The sequence below is a fragment of the Podarcis raffonei genome, chromosome 11 (assembly GCF_027172205.1).
Source record: "Podarcis raffonei isolate rPodRaf1 chromosome 11, rPodRaf1.pri, whole genome shotgun sequence".
NCBI lineage: Eukaryota > Metazoa > Chordata > Lepidosauria > Squamata > Lacertidae > Podarcis > Podarcis raffonei.
The window spans coordinates 17,682,923-17,701,467 of record NC_070612.1 but is presented as its reverse complement, the minus strand read 5'-3'; the positions used below and the strand labels follow the sequence as shown (position 1 = coordinate 17,701,467).

The 18,545-nt window shown below is 39.9% G+C and overlaps 1 protein-coding gene across 1 annotated transcript in view; it reads left to right on the top strand.

Annotated features, from left to right (window-relative positions):
* Positions 1-18,545, top strand: part of CPLANE1 (ciliogenesis and planar polarity effector complex subunit 1) — a 52,119-nt gene that overhangs the window by 18,229 nt on the left and 15,345 nt on the right. The window contains exons 18-35 of the mRNA XM_053408429.1: positions 417-556; positions 1,581-1,798; positions 2,063-2,227; positions 4,604-4,742; positions 5,792-5,901; positions 6,735-6,896; positions 7,047-7,155; positions 7,390-7,708; positions 8,618-9,536; positions 11,360-11,511; positions 11,628-11,785; positions 12,929-13,008; positions 13,572-13,654; positions 14,502-14,582; positions 15,410-15,590; positions 16,604-16,894; positions 17,009-17,737; positions 18,340-18,509. Coding sequence (XP_053264404.1) covers positions 417-556; positions 1,581-1,798; positions 2,063-2,227; positions 4,604-4,742; positions 5,792-5,901; positions 6,735-6,896; positions 7,047-7,155; positions 7,390-7,708; positions 8,618-9,536; positions 11,360-11,511; positions 11,628-11,785; positions 12,929-13,008; positions 13,572-13,654; positions 14,502-14,582; positions 15,410-15,590; positions 16,604-16,894; positions 17,009-17,737; positions 18,340-18,509 — 4,206 coding nt within the window. The remainder of the gene's footprint in view (positions 1-416; positions 557-1,580; positions 1,799-2,062; positions 2,228-4,603; positions 4,743-5,791; positions 5,902-6,734; positions 6,897-7,046; positions 7,156-7,389; positions 7,709-8,617; positions 9,537-11,359; positions 11,512-11,627; positions 11,786-12,928; positions 13,009-13,571; positions 13,655-14,501; positions 14,583-15,409; positions 15,591-16,603; positions 16,895-17,008; positions 17,738-18,339; positions 18,510-18,545) is intronic.

Sequence of the window (18,545 nt, the reverse complement as noted above, 5' to 3'; positions counted from 1 at the left end):
GATAGCTGCAGTAATTGTAACATAAGGTTACCAGTTTTTTTTCAATGAATCCGGGGACACTTCTCAACTTCAATGGATTTTGTATGGGGACTCATTTGTAAATCCGAGGACTGTCCTCGGGAAACGGGGATGTCTGGTAACCTTATTGTAACATCAGTTGAGCAAAGCAGTTGTTAGCCCTCTGGTCACCAATTATGAAGTATCTGTGTCCGCCATTTGAAAATATCAAAAATACCAAGTGGGAAAGAACTAGTCCTAAAGCCCTTCAGATCATTACACAATACAGATGTTCTCTGTGCCTGTCAAACTTTGAATTGTCACTGTACTTCCATAGATCCCATATATGACTGCACAAAAGTCATTCAGAGAACAACAGTTAGAGACAAGCTAATCTCTTTTTCTTGATTCACTCTCAGGTCACAAAAAGTAGAATTCTGCATGCCATTGCACTTGACTCCAACACAAATCTTTCAAGAAAAATTACAATCTTTTTTGGGCAAGCCAGTCAACAGTGAAACATCAAATGAAGAAGACCCCAAATGCAAACAGTTCACAGGTGTGCAATTTATACATCTGAGTTCATTTTCTTGAAGTTGTTTTTTAACACATTTGTGGAAATGCTATGATTTCATGCAAATATATGACCCTTTTCCATGACCAGGGAATGACCAGAGATGCTAGGCCAGAGATGCTAATGTGAATGCCATTTGTTTAATTATCTAGTCAGAGTTTCTGCATGTCCATGTTATTCCTTTCCACTCGTCTGCATTTTTTATATGAACTATGATTCAATTCTCATTGAGATGGAAGATCTGTCTTCATGTGGGACTCACGTAGCTGTATGGAAGAAAGGCTCTAGCCTAGCCAAAAAAATTATATGAAGTAGCCTCTACTTGTAAAGTTTTTTCACCTCAATAGGTTGCAATAAGGTAAATCTGTGTGCAAGCAAGAGTACCATGCACATACTCAGAGATTGCCTCATGCATGCATATAGAACTTTGTAAGATAGCAGTAGGCCTGGGTGACATATTGATGGCATGGTACCCACAGTCTTGAAAGAAGCAATACTCTGTCCACTCATTGAAAAGCCAGCCCTGGACCCAATGAAATGCAGCAGCTGTCATCAACATGCTAACACTCCATTTTGGAATAAGGTATCTTGGGTCATGGCAGAGCATCTATCTACAGATGTTTCTGGAGGAAGCAAATTGTCTAGAATAGATCCATTTCATTCTGGGTTCAGGCTCAGATTTGGGACTGAATCATCATTAGTTGCCCTGAGGAATTACCTTCATCAGGAGAGAGATGAGACAGGAGGAGTGTGACTGTTTCTTCTACCTGAGATTTTGATACCATTAACCACAGTATCCTGCTGGAGCATCCAGGGCATTGTGTCACCTTGGTTTTCATCCTACTTGCAAACTCATGTCCAGAGATTAGTATTAGCAAACTGCTCTTTGAGCCCATGGTGGTTATGTTATAGGGTCCCATAGAGCACTATCCCCCCAGTGCTATTAAGCATTGATAGGAAGCATTATTATTGCATTTGCTTTATTACTTCCTCTGCTGTCTGTCTTTAGATCCTATTGAAGAGGAAGATGTAAATGTAATTTTTAGTTCAATAGAAGAAATACTGAAAGCAGCTGTTATGGCAGAAACAGACATACTGTCAGAGACATTTCAACTTTTGGTGGACTCTGCCAAGGACCTGAGCAGAAAGTTTTGTGGTTTGGTGCCTGATGGCTTATATCTTCCTGCACCACCCTTATATTGTCCTCAACCATCATTTCCTGGTGAAGTAAGTATATTTGGAAGCCATTTGATTGTTTCTTCTATTTTGTCTACACTTGACCCACTGTTTCTTTTGCTTTTGGATTTTGAATCCATCCTGCTTTTGGGGGGGTGTATTTTTGGGGGAGCCCATTAAGCTTTTCTTAGAATTCCAGCCATAAATATAGAAAAAGGGTTAGGGTGGAGATAATTGAGTGGAGAATCTGCATTGCACTCATTTTCATTGTTCATTGCCATATCCTTTATCCCCTTTTAATTTTGCAATATTTAGGAAGAACACATTGATTTAGCATTAAGAATGGAAAGAGTTTGTCGGCAGAAGGTGTCTGGAGTTGTTCAGCGAATTCTTCTCCTTTTTCGGGCAGCACACTGTTCTTTCCCTGCTGCTCAGTGGTATATTGTGCAGCTGAAACGGGCACGGAAAATAATGCAAAAGGTATACTGATGAAATTGCTTTAAACTTTTCTTATAACTGATAATAACTAACTTTTGTAAGCTGCTAAGTGTGGTTGTGATTTTTTATTTATTTTATTGTTTTATCTTTTTGTAAACCACTTTACGTGGTGAATAAATTTTATGAAATAAATGTAAGGTGGGATCTATAAAATGCACCTCAAGTGTCAATAGCCAGGGTAAAGTGGTGCAGATTTAGCATTTGATGGGAGGTGTATAATGAAGTGCCAGATGCACCTCAGGGGGGGGGGAGTGAGTTCCCCAGCTTAGGGGCCACTGCAGAAAATGCCCTCTCCCGGCTTCCAGCCCTCAAACCTATGAGGGCAGAGAAAGTACCAAGTGGGCCCCCTCTGCCAATCTTGGCACTCAAAAGGGTCTGTAGGGAGGGAGGCAAGTCTTTCAGATATTTGGGGCTTTAAATGTTGGTTGGAAAGGGGGGGAATGTTATAAAAAGGAGAATTCCTGGTTGCCTAGATCCATGTTTGGGGCAAGAACTCTTTGGTGTGAGAACCCCAGCAAAGATTTAAAATTAAAATATGCAACAAAGTAAAGCATGGAGAGGGACGCGGGTGGCGCTATGGGTAAAACCTCAGTGCCTAGGACTTGCCAATCGTAATGGTCGGTGGTTCGAATCCCCACGGTGGGGTGAGCTCCCGTCTTTCAGTCCCAGCTCCTGCCCACCTAGCAGTTCGAAAACACCTCTAAGTGCAAGTAGATAAATAGGTACCGCTTTAAAGCGGTAAGGTAAACGGCGTTTCCGTGTGCTGTGCTGGTGCTGGCTCGCCAGAGTAGCTTCGTCACGCTGGCCACGTGACCCGGAAGTGTCTCCGGACAGCGCTGGCCCCCGGCCTCTTAAGTGAGATGGGCACACAACCCTAGAGTCGGACACGACTGGCCCGTACGGGCAGGGGTACCTTTACCTTTACCTTTAAAGCATGTAATTATCGACTGTTAGACCTTTAAAATATCCCCTTCTAAGTTGCTTCCAAAGTTCCTCTCTTTCCTTAGCTTAGAAAGAGACCACACATTTGGTAAGTTAAAAATGGCTTATAATGGAACCTCGGGTTGCAAACGTGATCCGTGCAGGAGGCAACCCACAGCGCTGTGTCTGTGCACGCACATGACGCGATTCAGTGCTTCTGCGCATGCGCGAGCACCGAAACCCAGAAGTAACCCGTTCCGGTACTTCCGGGTTCAGCACAACCCGAGGTATAACTGTATTTACAAATTCTTCAAAGGTCAGATTCACAGCATTCAGAAAACACAGGCAGTAAAATATAGATTCAAAAGTGATGAATGTTTCTAAAATATTTTCATAGAAACACAAAGATGGTTTTGTAGAAAACCATTCAGTCTGAGCTTGCAGCAACCAGCCCAGACCAATTTACATGTCATAGTTCACATGGTAGAATGATGGGGAACAAAAAGCTTGATAAACCTTGATAACTTTTCCTCCCAAGGTATGGGGGAGTGACCTAACTAAGCCTGTCAGGACAGCATACTCTTCATGCATTAACCCTTCATTCATTAATTAAATGTAAGCAAGTTGGTAATATGAGGCTGATTATCTCATAAACCCTTCCCAGGCAAATATAACAATTGCATGTAAATTAATGAACCAACCATAATCCCATCTTGACAAGAAGGTTCTTGAAACTTTCCTAGTAGGGGCTTGGTGAGAATGTCGGCTTTCATTTCTTTGGTTTGACAGTGTGCCAATTCAACAAGTTCATCTTATATCACCTGACTCACATAGTGGTGTTTCATCCTAATAATGTGTTTAGTTCTTGCATGAAACTTTTTGCTCTGAGATAATTTTGAATAGCTTTGGATGTGCTCCATCAATCAGACAGGTTTCTCCCCAAACAACCCAAAGTCCATAGTCTGTTGGTCAATCCAGACCAGTTTTCTGCATGCCTCTGTTGCAGCTATGTACTCTGACTCTGTGGAAGAAAAAGCTACAGTAAACAAAACCCAGTAAACAAGACCATTTTCAAACATAAAGAGAAAGCCACCTGTTGATTTGTAATCCTTTATGTCTCTGGCCTAGTCAGCATCCATGTAACCTAGATGAAAATGCTTCTTTAGGGACATGTAACAATGTCCAGATGTCCCAGAAATTAGAACTTGGGACACATAACACCTCTGTCTTTTCAGGAGCACTTGTTTATCTAAATCAGTGTTTCCCAACCTTGAGTCTCCAGCTGTTTTCGGACTACACTTTCCATCATCCCTGACCACTGGTCCTGCTAGCTAGGGATTATGGGAGTTGTAGTTCAAAAACAGCTGAAGCATCAAGGTTGGGAAACACTGATCTAAATTGTTCTCTTGTAACCTTTGCTTTTTTCCACTCTTTCAGATTCGCAAGAAAGGTGCTCTTCCCTCATTAAGTGCTCTTCCAGAAAATTTGGTTAATTATTCTAAATGTCATACGGTGTTCTTAAGGCCTACATCTTCTGGTGATCATGGACTTGACAGTGTTTCATGTAAAACTATAGGTTTGTATCTAGAGAAAAGTGCACAGATGCTGTAAATTGTTGAAATGGAGTAAAAGGTGAAGTTGGAGTGGCAATGCCTATTCACAATGGTCCTTTTGAAACACCCACCCTTCGTTCTGAAGGTATTTGTCTACTAGTTTAGCCAATGAGCCTAGAAAATAGCAAAGACCCTTTGTTCCAACTCCTTGCCATTTTACTGATCACTTACTGTGAAAGCTACCTTTGTTCTCCTAAGACTTGAAAATGATGTGCTAAATATAATATTTGACCTGTTGTTGAAAAGAGTATAAAAACAAAGAGTCAGATTCTCAGCTCTAGTTCTTTTCATGTTGACTCTCAATCAGTAGACAGGTCTGCTACTAGAAGTACTTTAAGGGTGTATTCATCAAAGTTAGAAGGAACCTCTTGCTAAGCACAGCCAGTTCAGTCCCCACATGTAAAGAATCATTTTTTCTTTGGGGGCTTTTATGTCATGAAACAGTGCTGAACAGAAGTTCATGAAGCTTCCTGCAGACATCTAAAGTGAATGTAGTCTGATCAATGTGAATTTTGCAGAAAAACATTTGGATTTCCTCTCCCTTGATGAAATGCCACCTGACGCAAAATTGTATTCCAACATGAATGCACCGTTATAAGCTATAGGAGTTTGTAGGCTACTCTAATTTAGGTACCCCAAATCTGGGAATGTGGTCAGATTTATTTAAGAACCTGGAAGGTACAATGGACCACTTTATCACCTAAATCATTGTTTCCCTTTTATGTACTAATCCTGTCTTTTCCCCCAGGAAAGTCGTATCAAATATTTCTTGCCCATAGGATGAGGAATATACTTCTTAAAAATTAGTGTTTCCAGTTGAAGCTTATTGACAAAAAATGCTGCTACAACAGTCTGTGAGCAAAGATCATTTTTTAAAACCAACATTTTGTTTAGATACTGCCACTTATAAGTTAATGATTTTTAGTGAAAATGTTGATAATTTATATTTATTTTACAACATTCTTGTTCTCTTGCTTGATCAAAACTTTATCTCACTGGCTTCCTCTCACAGCATGCTTTAGAGAACTATGCGCATTGTGTTGGATGTTTCATGTTCGTGAAAGATTATCTGACAGTTGCAGACGGTACCAAACTGCAAGAGAGAACTTGGAAAATCAGAAGGTAATATTAATAGCATAGAACTTTAACATCATAGGCAACTATACTGTCATCTCTCCATTGGTCTTAAATGTTCATCTTATAAATGTTTGTGCTAAAAAAAAACCAACAGCCAGGACTGAGGCTCAGAATATAGATACAATGCAGACGTCTTAGTTTTAGCCCAGATCCACCCCACTCACTTGTAAAACAGGTGTATGTGTCCAGTTTTAAAAGCCAAAGCAGAGTTTGTAGCAGTGCTGAACTCTGTCCACAGCCTGCACTCTCAGGCATACTTAGGAAGCTGCCTTACGCTGAGTGAAACCAGTAGTCCATCTAGCTCACTATTGTCAGTAGTCTCTTACAGTCCTACCTGGAGATGCTGAGGATTGAACCTAGCACCTTCTGCATTCAAAGTAGATGTTATTCCCCTGAGCTATAGCCCTTCCTCTAAATTTTCTGAGTGGGGGGGGGGGACATAGAAGCAGCAGAATTGAAGAAAGTCTCCAAGTCTTCAGGCATGTCCTCTGTTTACCTGGGGCTTGCCAGGTGAGAAGCTGCACACATCTCTGAAGGACCCAAAAGAAACAGAGAACATGTTCATGTATCTTCCAGTTGAACTTGCTTCTAGTGTTGAGTATCATCAGGGGGGGGGATGTGGAGGAAGGGAAGCTTGTGGAGAGGGAGAGTTTAGTTTTCCTAACCTATGCTCTCCTTTTTGCTCCTAAAGTTGGGACTTGAACCCAATTCCATATTTTATATGTTATTGGGACATACCGAGGTTTAAACAAACAGGTCTGCTGCCATCACAGGTAGCTTGAGACTTCTACACCTGTTGCTTTGTGTTATTTCTTTAGGAATGTAAGACAACTGAATTTGATGCCTGTATAGTTGAACACTCTTTCAGTGCATTGGAGTGGGCTTGCCGAATGCTCCCTTTTGCTAGGTTCATGAATGTTGAAGAACTTGTACAGGATATCATTTTAAGCCTTACTGGAGAATTGCCACCAACCAAAAAGGTAATATTACCTAGATCAGAAATTATAGGGGAATACAGAGTTTAGCTTCCTTTATTAATATTTTCTTTTTCATGTTTGCTGTTGTGTGTAGATCTTCCAGAACCTATGTTAAGTAGCTTAAAATTATATTGACATTGTTCTTTTGTACAGGTGGCAGAAATTTTGGTGAAAGCATTTCCAAACCCTGATGATGTAAGAGTCCCATTAAGAGATAAATATAATGCTCTGCACCAGCGACTTAGACACTGCGTTGTCAAAGGTACCATTAGTGGTGATGAAAACAAAGTGGACAACTAACTTATCAGCATTTTCTTAAAAAAAACAACAACAACAACACAAAGCAAACCAAAAAACCACCCTTTAGAAAGTGGTGGAATGTTCAAAGGGTGGAAATGTTCAAAGGGTCATATGTTATTTGAAAGGCATTTTGTGTGTATATACTGTAGTCTCTGTAGAAAAAGCATAGTAACAAATCCCATGTCTCTTTGATTAGGTCCCAACAATGAAGAAATAATGTCTGTTGTAATACAGGCTTCGCACAAAGTGAATATGAAAACATTAAAGCGTGTGATAAGGAACATAGGACCCCATCAAAGAAGCATCTGGGAGCCACCAGAAGAGGAGACACAAGATCCTGAAGCTTATTGCTATGATAGATTTTCTTTGGGAACTAGTCTAAGCAGAAGCACAATTTCAGATCTGGGAAACTCTCAGGTTTATAGTGATGCTGAAACAGCAGACTCAATCTCAGAAGCTTTGCTGATGGAAGAAACAAGAAGGCACATTTCTTCACAGACGCAAGAACATCACAAGTATGAGTTTATGATATTGCTGAATATAGTTCATTTCACCTTCCAACCCTTCATAGCAAGTTAATACTTGGGCAGTCGAGAAAAGTCCAATGTAACTGCTCCGCATGTTTAATTGGAAATAAGCTACACTGTATTCAGTGGAGTGTATTCCCAGGTAGGGGTGCATTGGATAGTAACAAGCAATTCTGCTTCTGTAGCTCCATCAGGGTCTGGGAACTACATGGAAACTCAGCAGAGTAGTAGTAGTAACTATTATTATTATTATTATTATTATTTATTTTATTTTATTTTATTTTATTTTATTTTATTTTATTTTATTTTATTTTATTTTATTTGTAGCCTGCCCAACATTGTGTGAGTCTACTGTCAGCCTCCATTGATTGAAAAATGTTGTTTCCCTACCAGAAAGACATTTAAAAAATGTTTTGAAATGATCATATTAAGGTATAATTAATAATCCTTTCAGTTAACAATTGTGATTCCATATGGAGTTGACATTAGTTTGACAGCTGTACAGTGGTACCTCTGGTTACGAACTTAATTCATTCCGGAGGTCCGTTCTTAACCTTAAACCGTTCTTAATCTGAGTTACCACTTTATCTAATGGGGTCTGCCACGGCTGGCGCGCAATTTCTGTTCTCGTCCTGAGATAAAGTTCTTAACCCGAGGTACTACTTCCGGGTTAGTGGAGTCTGTAACCCGAAGTATTTGTAACCCGAGGTATTTGTAACCTGAAGTACCACTATAATTGGTGCAGGACTATTTTCATCTGGTATTCTAATAATAGTGTAAAGATTTCTAACGCAGAATCTGTGGCTACCAGGTTGGTGGCCCTCGTGTTTTTCAAGAAAAAGAGGTCATTTGTTAGTTGATTGCCCTTTCTAATCTGTTTGTTGTGATTTCTTGTAGAGAAGTGTCCAACTGTGCAGGAGAATTGACTGGATACGATAGAAGTACTGAAAAGCTAAAAGACTTAAATGTAGAAGGGGAAAGTATTATAAAAGAGAACTGCAAAGACTTAACCAATCAGCATGTTTTGCCTCTAGTCGGAGAATGGGAATTTGAACGTGATGATGACGAATACGTTAAGTTCTTAGATCTCTTTTTAACATACATGCTTGAAAGAGATCTGATCAATCATAAAGACTCTATGATTCCTTTTCTGAGGAGCTTTTCCACACTCCTTAGGGAACATGAACTCAACTCTTTCCTTTTTGATGTTCATACAACACTGAAACGTCGACAGATCAGAAATAAAGGCCAACAAGTTTTTAGGGCTGGTTCTTGCTACGCTCCTGTTTTTGATCCCAGTGCTGCTAATCTGGATCCTTTGTGTGATGATAAGAAAAAGGTTTCTAATAAACCAGGTGTGCTTGAGACTTCTGTTTGTGACTCAGTGATGAGACTCACTGCAAGAAGAGGATTATTTGGTCTAAGCCAGCAATCAATTTATGGTGCACGAGATTCCTGTAAAGAAAAAACTCTTGCGCCTGTATTCACTCAGCGTTTGTCTGAACAAACTTCTTCCCCCCAAACAGCTCCTGTTCATAGATATATCTACAAAGCAGTTCAGGTAACCGATATTCTACAAAGAACAGAACCAACTCCAGACATGAACTTTAAATTTAACAACGTAGCTCGCTTGCTTGAATGGATGATCAGATGGTCTGATAGAAGACTGCTTTATGATCCCATCTCCACAGAGCCATTTCAGGAATGCCAGCCAATGATGCATGTAAAAACATCTGCATCTGCCATACTTACATCGTTGTGGCTTTTAGAGCAAAATTTCTCCAATGAATCACAAAATCAAAATATCCATCTTTGGGTAAGTAAGAGAAATTAAACCCACCAGGTTTGGTTGCTAGCTAATATGCATCAATGTACAAATAAAATCTGGATACAGAAAGACCACAAATTTAGAGTGGACATTTCCTAGCTCCAAATACTTGCCTTGGGAATATTTGCACTCTTTATCTTATTTTAAATGTAACTTCTCCCAAATGTAAGAATCTCATTAATAATATCCATTGTGAGCAACAATGTATGCAGTCACTCAGACTTCTCCCCAACTTTTTGTATGTATTAAGGGGGAAAAACACTTTCTAAGCTGTAGTGTACTTGGGGGGCTTTAATTTATTATTTGTTCCACACTGTGCCATATTTAGGCTGCAAACCTATTCACACTTTCTTGGGAGTAAACAACACTGAACTCAGTTGGACGCATTTCTGTGTCGGGGTGGGGGATGAATTTAGAAAATGTGACTCATGAAGCAGACTCACCAGACTTGCATTTCCTGGACTGATGTACGAATCGGACATGGGTCATTTTCAGAATCCACACTCCTACCAGATCCCACAATGAGCTGACTTCTAATTGTCCAGTCGGCAACCACTTGGAGCAACTAGTGCACACAGTTCTTGCGATGTGTTGGAAATATGGGTACAATTCCCCGCCCCCCAGGAGTGATAGGAAATTATGATGTGCTAAACTGTCTGTACAATGTTCTCGTATGTTCCCAGTTGCATGTATTAAGCCCTGTTTAATCTTGAGAGAGTAGCACAAGGTAACACATGCTGACTGAACATCAGAAAGAACTTTCTGACAGTAAGAGCTGTTAGAAGTGGAACAGGACCCCCCTCAGAAGGTGATGAACTCTCCTTCCTTTGATATTTTGAAGCAGAGGTTGTGTGGCCGTGTCTCATGGATGCTGTAGTTGAGATTCCTGCACTGCAGGAGGTTGGATTAGATTATCTTTGGGGTATCTGCCAAATCTATTAATCCAACAGTTCTAGGATTCTATAATTATTTATAAAAAAGGAAAGCCGAGTCACCAACAGGGATGAGGAACATGAAAATACTATAATGTTCAGCTGTATCTTTAGGAGACAATGTGGATAATCACATATTTCATGAGAGACGTATTTTAGGTGAATGCACTGTAGATAGGTCTGCCTCAGTGTTGAAATATAATTCAAAATGCTTATAGCAAATACTGTCATACTTTCTTTGTTGCTGATTGCATAACATGCTTTTATGCTGACTGTTTAGAATGTGAAGTAACTGCCTGTAGTGCCGTTGCTAGGAAATCACAGACATTCCATAAACACAAGTTCTTTCTGTGATGCACTTTGACTGCCTTGAAGACCTGAGTGAGAAAGACTAGTGCTATGGTATTTATGTAATTAAAGTTTTGACATGTAATATTTCAAATGTATCTAAATACTATACTATATGAACAATTTGGCCATTGAACTCATTGCTTTGCATTTAATTTGAGAAGTTTAATAATAACTAAGTAGAGCAAAGCCTTGCATAAAGAACAAGTTTGATAATTTTCTTTATTAACTTGCATTTGGCATGGGAGGAACATCAACTTCAAACTCTGTCTAAATCTAGTAGCATATAGCAAGTTGTACTCCACTGTTAATTCCACAGAGGGGAATCCATATCAGAAGTCCACATCCAGTTCATTGGATCCAAATTGGTTGCATGCTCACCATTCTCCTTAGGCAGGCAGATCTTCCTTGCTAGATAAAGGCATTAATATATATAGAGAGATTGTGGGGCATTGCTGGTGATGAAACATTATTGCTAGTCATGTATTTATATAGAAATTATATGTGTGTTCTGTTTTGTTTTGTGTTTAGAAACGACACAAACAGTATGCAAGTACTTCAGCTATTAGAACCAAACTAGAGAAAGACATCAGTGTGGATACAGGCTATTCTCCATCAGTTGGGACTCCAGTTGGTATCCAAGATGGACATGCCTTTGGCGAACCTTTTGAAAGTCTTCCAGGGTAATAATTGTTCAGTCTCATTAAGAGCTTAGAATGTCAGGAGCTGGAGCATGATGCTAAGAAAGGCTGTCTACAGTCTGAAGTCTTCAGTTCTTGCAATCTTTTCCCATGTATAGGACCTTACATGAAAAGCAGTCTGAGAAGAAAAAAATTAATTTCAAGGATCATCCTTTGACACATGGTGTAGAGATTGAAGAAAGAAATCCTGTCAAACTTCTGACAGAAGAAATAGGGGGATACATATCAAATGAAGATGTGACATCTGAAAATGAAGGTTAGTTAAATTTAAATTAATTAAAATCTTTATTTTTAACACAGGGGGCGCTGTGGTCTAAACCACTGAGCCTTCTTGGACTTGCCAATCAAAAGGTCGGCGGTTTGAATCCCCATGATGAGGTGAGCTCCGTTGCTCTGTCCCAGCTCCTGCCAAGCTAGCAGTTCAAAAGCATGTCAAAGTGCAAGTAGATAAATAGGTACCGCTCCGGCGGGAAGGTAAACGGCGTTTGCGTGCACTGCTCTGGTTTTGCCAGAAGCGGCTTAGTCATACTGGCCAAATGACCCAGAAAAACTGTCTGCGGACAAATGTCGGCTCCCTTGGCTAGTAAAGCAAGATGAGCGCTGCAACCCCAGAGTCGTTCGCGACTGAACTGTCAGGGGTCCTTTACCTTTTAATTCTACAGAGATCCACATACATGGTATTAAGCTGCTATTTTACACAAATTTTAAAACAATGCCTTTCTGTAACAAAGACCTATATATCTGCTTAAACTAGTACAACTGCTAGAGCCTGCTGTTTCTCCAGAATTCATACTCTAATATTCAGCCTCTAGCTATGGTTTTTATCTATAGTTAAAGCCTAAGCCAGTTGCTTACAAATAGTGGCTCTCACAGCACTTTCAGGTGGTCCCTGCAACCATTATGAAAATATAAAACGTGGCTGAGAGCAATTGGAGGCACATATTGTTCATATGTCAGTTAAAAGGAAGTGGAATGAAGGAAAATAAAGGGCAGAGGAAGCCCTTGGCATTTTCTAGTAAATGCGGGGGGGGTAGTGTCTTTTTCAGAACGATATGCCCCTGCTCCCAGTATATCACTGTGCAGTAGGTTTGAGGGGAAGGCTTGGGAGAGCTGGAAGGAAAATAGGAGGTGCTCTTTATTCCTTCCCCACTCCTGAAACGCCCTATCCCACAAGCAGCCAGAAAAGTACTACCAGGTTCCTGCTCCAGGCCTAAGAAGAGTACTCTTCTTAGGATATTTTGTAGCAGGTCCCACTGGCCTTGGAATATACACACTTTTAGGGGATAATCAGTTGATAATCTGCATGGAGCAGGGGTGTTTACAGTTGAGAAGGGATGGCAATAGACTGGATTGTCCCCATAGTGATTTAGTTTCTCTTTATGTGCCTTTTATTTTACAGAGCATCATGAAGATCCGTTTGCCGTTTCAAAGAGTCCTACCATTTCTGTCAGCATTAAATCGGTACAACGAAAGAAAGAGGCAAGTTACCACAGCAATGAGTAAAATATATTCACTTGAACGTGTACATATGCACATTCTCTTATGGTTGCCAGAGGTCTCTAAGCAGGTTGCATTGCATGCCCTAAAGCTTGCAAACAAAAAATACCTAAACTTCAAAGTCTTTGCTCTTTTCTGCCTGTTGAGGCTCAATCTGTTTCCTGTGTCAGCTCAGAGCACATCCTCCTTGGGATCTTCACCTTACCTTCTGTTTTCTCTCTCTCCTGAGTTTTACCTGGATATTTTCCATTTAACCGTATAAAACCAAAAAGCTCATTTTTTACCTCAGCAGCTCCTCCTTTTCCCACTCCACCCCCACCATCTTTTTCTGCTCCTTCTGGGTCTTGAAGCAGGTCTTAAGAATTTCCCTACCACCAGTAGCAAAGAAAACCAGACACCTTTCTAGTGCTGGGCACTCCTCAGCGGGAGCCGTAAGGACCCAAGCACTCACTATTGGACTTTATAGATTTAAATAAGATGTTTCTGTGAGGCAATTGCATGCTAACATGCTCAAATGCACTTAAAAGCCTTTTTTAAAATTACAGCAGCCGTCTGCATCAGATGTTGAATATCCACAAGAAGATCCATTGACGGAAACATTGGAGGAAAAATTTACCAAGCTGGATAAGTGAGAGAAATTATATCCTTAATTTAAAATAAAATAAAATTGTGCTTTAACTATTTTCTTTATTAAGGGAAGTTTAGATACCTGACATTAAATTCGTCATCAAAGAAAGGGATGTACTACTTAAAAGTGCAGTTTAGTTTTATCAGACTCCTGCAGATTTACATGAATCTAAACTTGATTTTTTTGAAAAAACAACCTAGCACAAAAAATATTGGAAGGGTGCTCAAAAGACACCTTTTTGCTTTGGTATCTTGGCCATTGGTGTTTGCAAGGGCCCCAGTCCAAAAAAATCCAGTTAACGTGTACAAAGAACTGTATCTCGTGGAGATTCCCTTCCCTCCTCTTCCCCTTCCTCTGATCTTATTAGAACTTTCAGTAATTCTATTTCCTGGGACACCATATTGTGTCACTCTCCTTCAGATGTTGCGGTGAAAGTTGCAGTCCTTCTGTTTGTGCAAGGACTTCCACTTTGCCAACAGAACTTCCTCTCCCTATGTCCCTTCCAAAATTGCCTTCAGAGCTTTTGGCAGTGGAGTGGGTGGCAACCTAGAAGAGAATTAGGGAGTGCACAGAGGGAAAAGATGGAGGAGAAACTCAGTTGCAATAGTCTGAACAGAACTACTTCATTTGATCCAACAAAGCAGGCCAGCTTTTATGAGCATATGACATAATACAGACATTCCACCCCCACTTGAATATGTGGGGCCAGCAAGCGCCCTCTGAATTGGCCAATTGTATTTTAAGTAGAATCAAAGGAAGTATAACTTCTCTTAAAATAATTGACATGCATTCAAATCAAGATACCTAACGTGATGAAAAAATCCTGATATCTTTTTTCTCTCTACAGTATTTACCATACAAAATGCGAGACAACTCCCAGTAACACTCCATGCTCATTTTGCCCTGAAATGAAGTCAGAAACTACTAGGTAAAAGAAACTAAGAAGCTCTTTTTAAATATTAAGCATAAGGTCATCTGTCACAAGTTGAAGTTATAATTAAAGATATGTTGGCTGCTTCATACATTTTGCAACCCATTGTCTGGTACTGCATACAGGTAGTGGCTGAGCAATTCAATTTACTTTTGAGCCTGGATTCATAAGGGTTCAGTCAGATAACCTGCTTTTCAATGTCAGTGGCACTCAAGGCCTCAAGATTGAGTCTCCCAGGCCACACATTCTAAACAGGCACTATCTGCTTGATTTTAGGTTGGTAGATGTTTAAGGAACTGCTAGGTATTCTAGGAGGTACTACCAGTACTAAATTCCAAATTGAACTCCATTTCCTTGTGTCAATACTCATTTAACATCTCATGTCTTATCAGCATTAAGGATCAGGTATCTTAAGTACAGCCTACTTTTTCTGTCTTTTTCACAGTGGTTGATTAAAGTAGCAATTTTGTAGATAATATGCTTTAAAGAAAAAACTATTAGCCATTTTTAGCCCATAAAAGACAGCATGGTATGACATATTGATTGTATATTTATAAGCATATTTCTAATTGTTAATGAGAAAAATCACTAAAAATATTTCCTAGTCTACTGTGTTAAGTATGCAAATGACAAGCTGTCAGACAAAACAAAACTCTTAGTCACATCTTTATATTCCTCTAAATGGCCAAAGTTACTGTCTCCAGCAGTAGAAAGATTGGGGGGCAAACACTATATCAGATTAGGAGTATTTATGTGAAGTGATCAGAATCTAGGTATTTTACAAGTTAGTTTGTCTCAGGTATATTTCCCCTCTGCTTCTGCAGCGTACAGCTTGCGGTCTCAGATGAACGGGCTTCTTTCACTGCAGTGTCAAGTGTTCTTCCAAGTAGTCCTCTTGTTCCAAAGAACGAAGAAGTTAACACTACTTTACCGACGGAACAACCACCGAACGTTTCAGACGCTGTTAGGCAAATGATGCAAGATGAAATGTTTAAATTGGTTCAGGTAAAAAATATTCATTATGAAAAAGTGCTCCAGAGCCTGCTAGGATTTTTCTGGGGGTCATGTCTGAAACACTTATAGCAGAAGAAGTTCCTTGTTTGTTTGTGTACATTTCACTAATTCATCATGTTGTTCCTCAAAGGGGGTTACATATGGTACTCAGGCAGCTTCTGGGACAGACACAGAAGGGGGTTCAAATTCTCGTCTCCCCACATACTTGTTTAATGCAGGGAGGGGGACTGTGGCTACTGTCCTTGCAATACTTGCCTGTGCTTTGTGCATTTGCATGAATCCTATGTGATCAGGGTTCCCTGTAGGCACTTTCAGCTTTATGCACATAGGAACTTCTTTCCAATGCTCTGCTGAATGTTAAGAGGTTGGGTTAGAGCTGGTGGCAGCCCACTTGGGAGTGGGGCGAATGGGCACACTCCACACTTTAAGTACAGTGAAACCTTGGCTCCTGATGTTTTGGAACATTTCAGCTCCCGAACACCAAAAGCCCAGAAGTAAATGCTTTGGTTTTTGAACGTTTTTCAGAAGCCGAACGTCCGATGGGGCTTCTGCTTGAGTGCAAGAAACTTTTGCAACCAATCAGAAGCGGCGCCTCAGTTGTCGAATGTTTTGGAAGCCGAATGCGCTTCCGGAACAGATTACGTTTGACAACTGAAGTTTGACTGTATGCACATGAAGGAGGTGTTTCTGAGCACTGTGGGAGTCTGATGTGACTTGAGATGATCTGTTGAGCAAGACTGTGTACTGTTTCATTTATTATATATTGATGAAAATTCTGCATCTACAATAAAGTACTTGCAATAATTGCGCAGGACAAAACTGTGCTTGTGAAATATGATCTTCCTGAGCAGAATGCTTGGTATTATTCAGCTGGTATTATTTCACTAAAATATAGAAACTTTTGCCTTCCTAGATAACTGCACTTTGCTGAGTCAGTGCAATAGAATCAGAATATTATGAATTCGTGGGGGGTTTTTTAGTCATGATTTTGGTTTATATTCTAGCTGCAGCAGATCAACTTTATGAGCCTCATGCAAGTGGTAGGATCATCATTTGCCAACTTGCCAAATATGTCGCAGCAGATGCAGCAGTCACAGTCCTTTCAGTTGGGAAGAAACCAGGCTTCAAACACTGGCGGCACTGATGTTGATAGGGCTCCTCCAAAACTTGTAACGTATGACTTGCCAGTAAAAGAGATGACAACTCTAGAAAACAGTAGTGATGTCACTAAGAAAAACACCAATTCTCAGGAGAAAAACAGCTTGCATTATCAAAGTCATAATGGAGATACTTCAGTAAGTAGAGAGTTGCCCTTTTAAATGTAAAGTTATAATTCATTTAGGGTCTTCATCTACTACATTAAGCCAATGTCTCTTCACCTTGTGACAGTATATTTTTCTCTCATTTAGAATCCACTGCACATCAGTGATTCTTCAAGCTTGCCAGAGGGCCAGACCAATGGAACAAGCCAGATTCCACCATTTCAAAACTTGCTTCATCAGGTTCCAGCCAGACCATTACCTTTATTATCAGCTTCCCTAAATGCTGAGAAGATACCTAAGCTTATTCCAGTTTCAAAACCCTTAAATAATGCAAGTGGGCTTCCTTTGCTTAAACTTAAACCTGACTTTCAGTTCCAGCCACTCAATATCTGCCCAGTAAAAACCCCAAAAGTTTTCAATGGACCATTCCCAAAACAAAGAGAAGCCTGGGGTGTACCTCCTCCTCTGGTGAAGAGTCCTCAAGGTGTACAGATGCCAGAGTACAAAGGAACAACAGAACACCTAAATTTGAACAACTATGATCAGGCAGGCCGTTGGTCAGAAACTGTAAATAAGGGTCGTTCCAACCATGTTAATTTGGATGAATATGAGAAAAAAGAAAATATGGCGCCTTCACAACACCTTCATGCACATTTAAAGGCGGAGAAGCCACTGGTTGACAATGGGATTCCCTTGCATAAAACTTACCAAAATTTTGCACAGATTCCTTTGCTTTATCTGAAGCCCTACTCGCAATACAAGCATCCATCTGCTATGCCACCTGCTAAACTTTCGGAAAAGAACTTTGATTCCATAGACCCCTTTTCGCAGACAGGAATGCCATTGCTTTACACTAATTTACCTCCACTCACCAAGGTAATTGATTCTATATAAGCATGCATAAAGATATCTTTTGAAAGTTTTTCTGTTTCGGTCAGCCTGTCTAGACACATGATTTGGTTATATCCACTCTGAAATTTGCTTCAGATGTTTTCTATGTTTTGTTGTTTTTAGATGTTATGTTTTTTATTTTCATTTTTATTTTTGTTACTGAACTGTTTGCTGCTGGGCATCCTTTGGAGGATATCGACTTAAGAAATAACAAATATTTTAATTAAATAATTTAACCTTTCCTTTAAAACAGGGATGGGGAATTGGTGGTCCTCCAGATGTCGCTGACTCCCATTATCCTTGAGCAATGACCATGTTGGCTGTGGCTGATGGGAGCTGGAATCCAGCAACATCTGGAGGGGCACAGAGTCTCCATCTCTGCTTTAAAAGATGTGCATAAGAATTAACTATGTCTTAATTAACATTACTCCTTCCTTTGATTGTTGTTTCCGTTTACATTAGTGGAATTTGAACGTCTTTCAGTATTTTCAGAATCTGACCTCTTTTGCTTTTCAAAGTCATCATCCTATTTGGGGGAAAAAACATTATTCACATAATTATCAAATCCTGCTTTCTTTCCTAAACAGTTTCAAACGCCAAAACTCATCCCACTTCAAAATATCATTGCATTTGAGCAAAGCCGCCAGGTTGTCCAAGTCCCCCACATTGGGGTTAAAGACCATCCTGAAAAGATTCAGTTATTAAAAGCTAACTTTAAACCGCGTGAAGTGAGACAAGATATGAATAATAAAAAAAGGTAAGAACAAATAGTACTGATCATACCAATCTATCT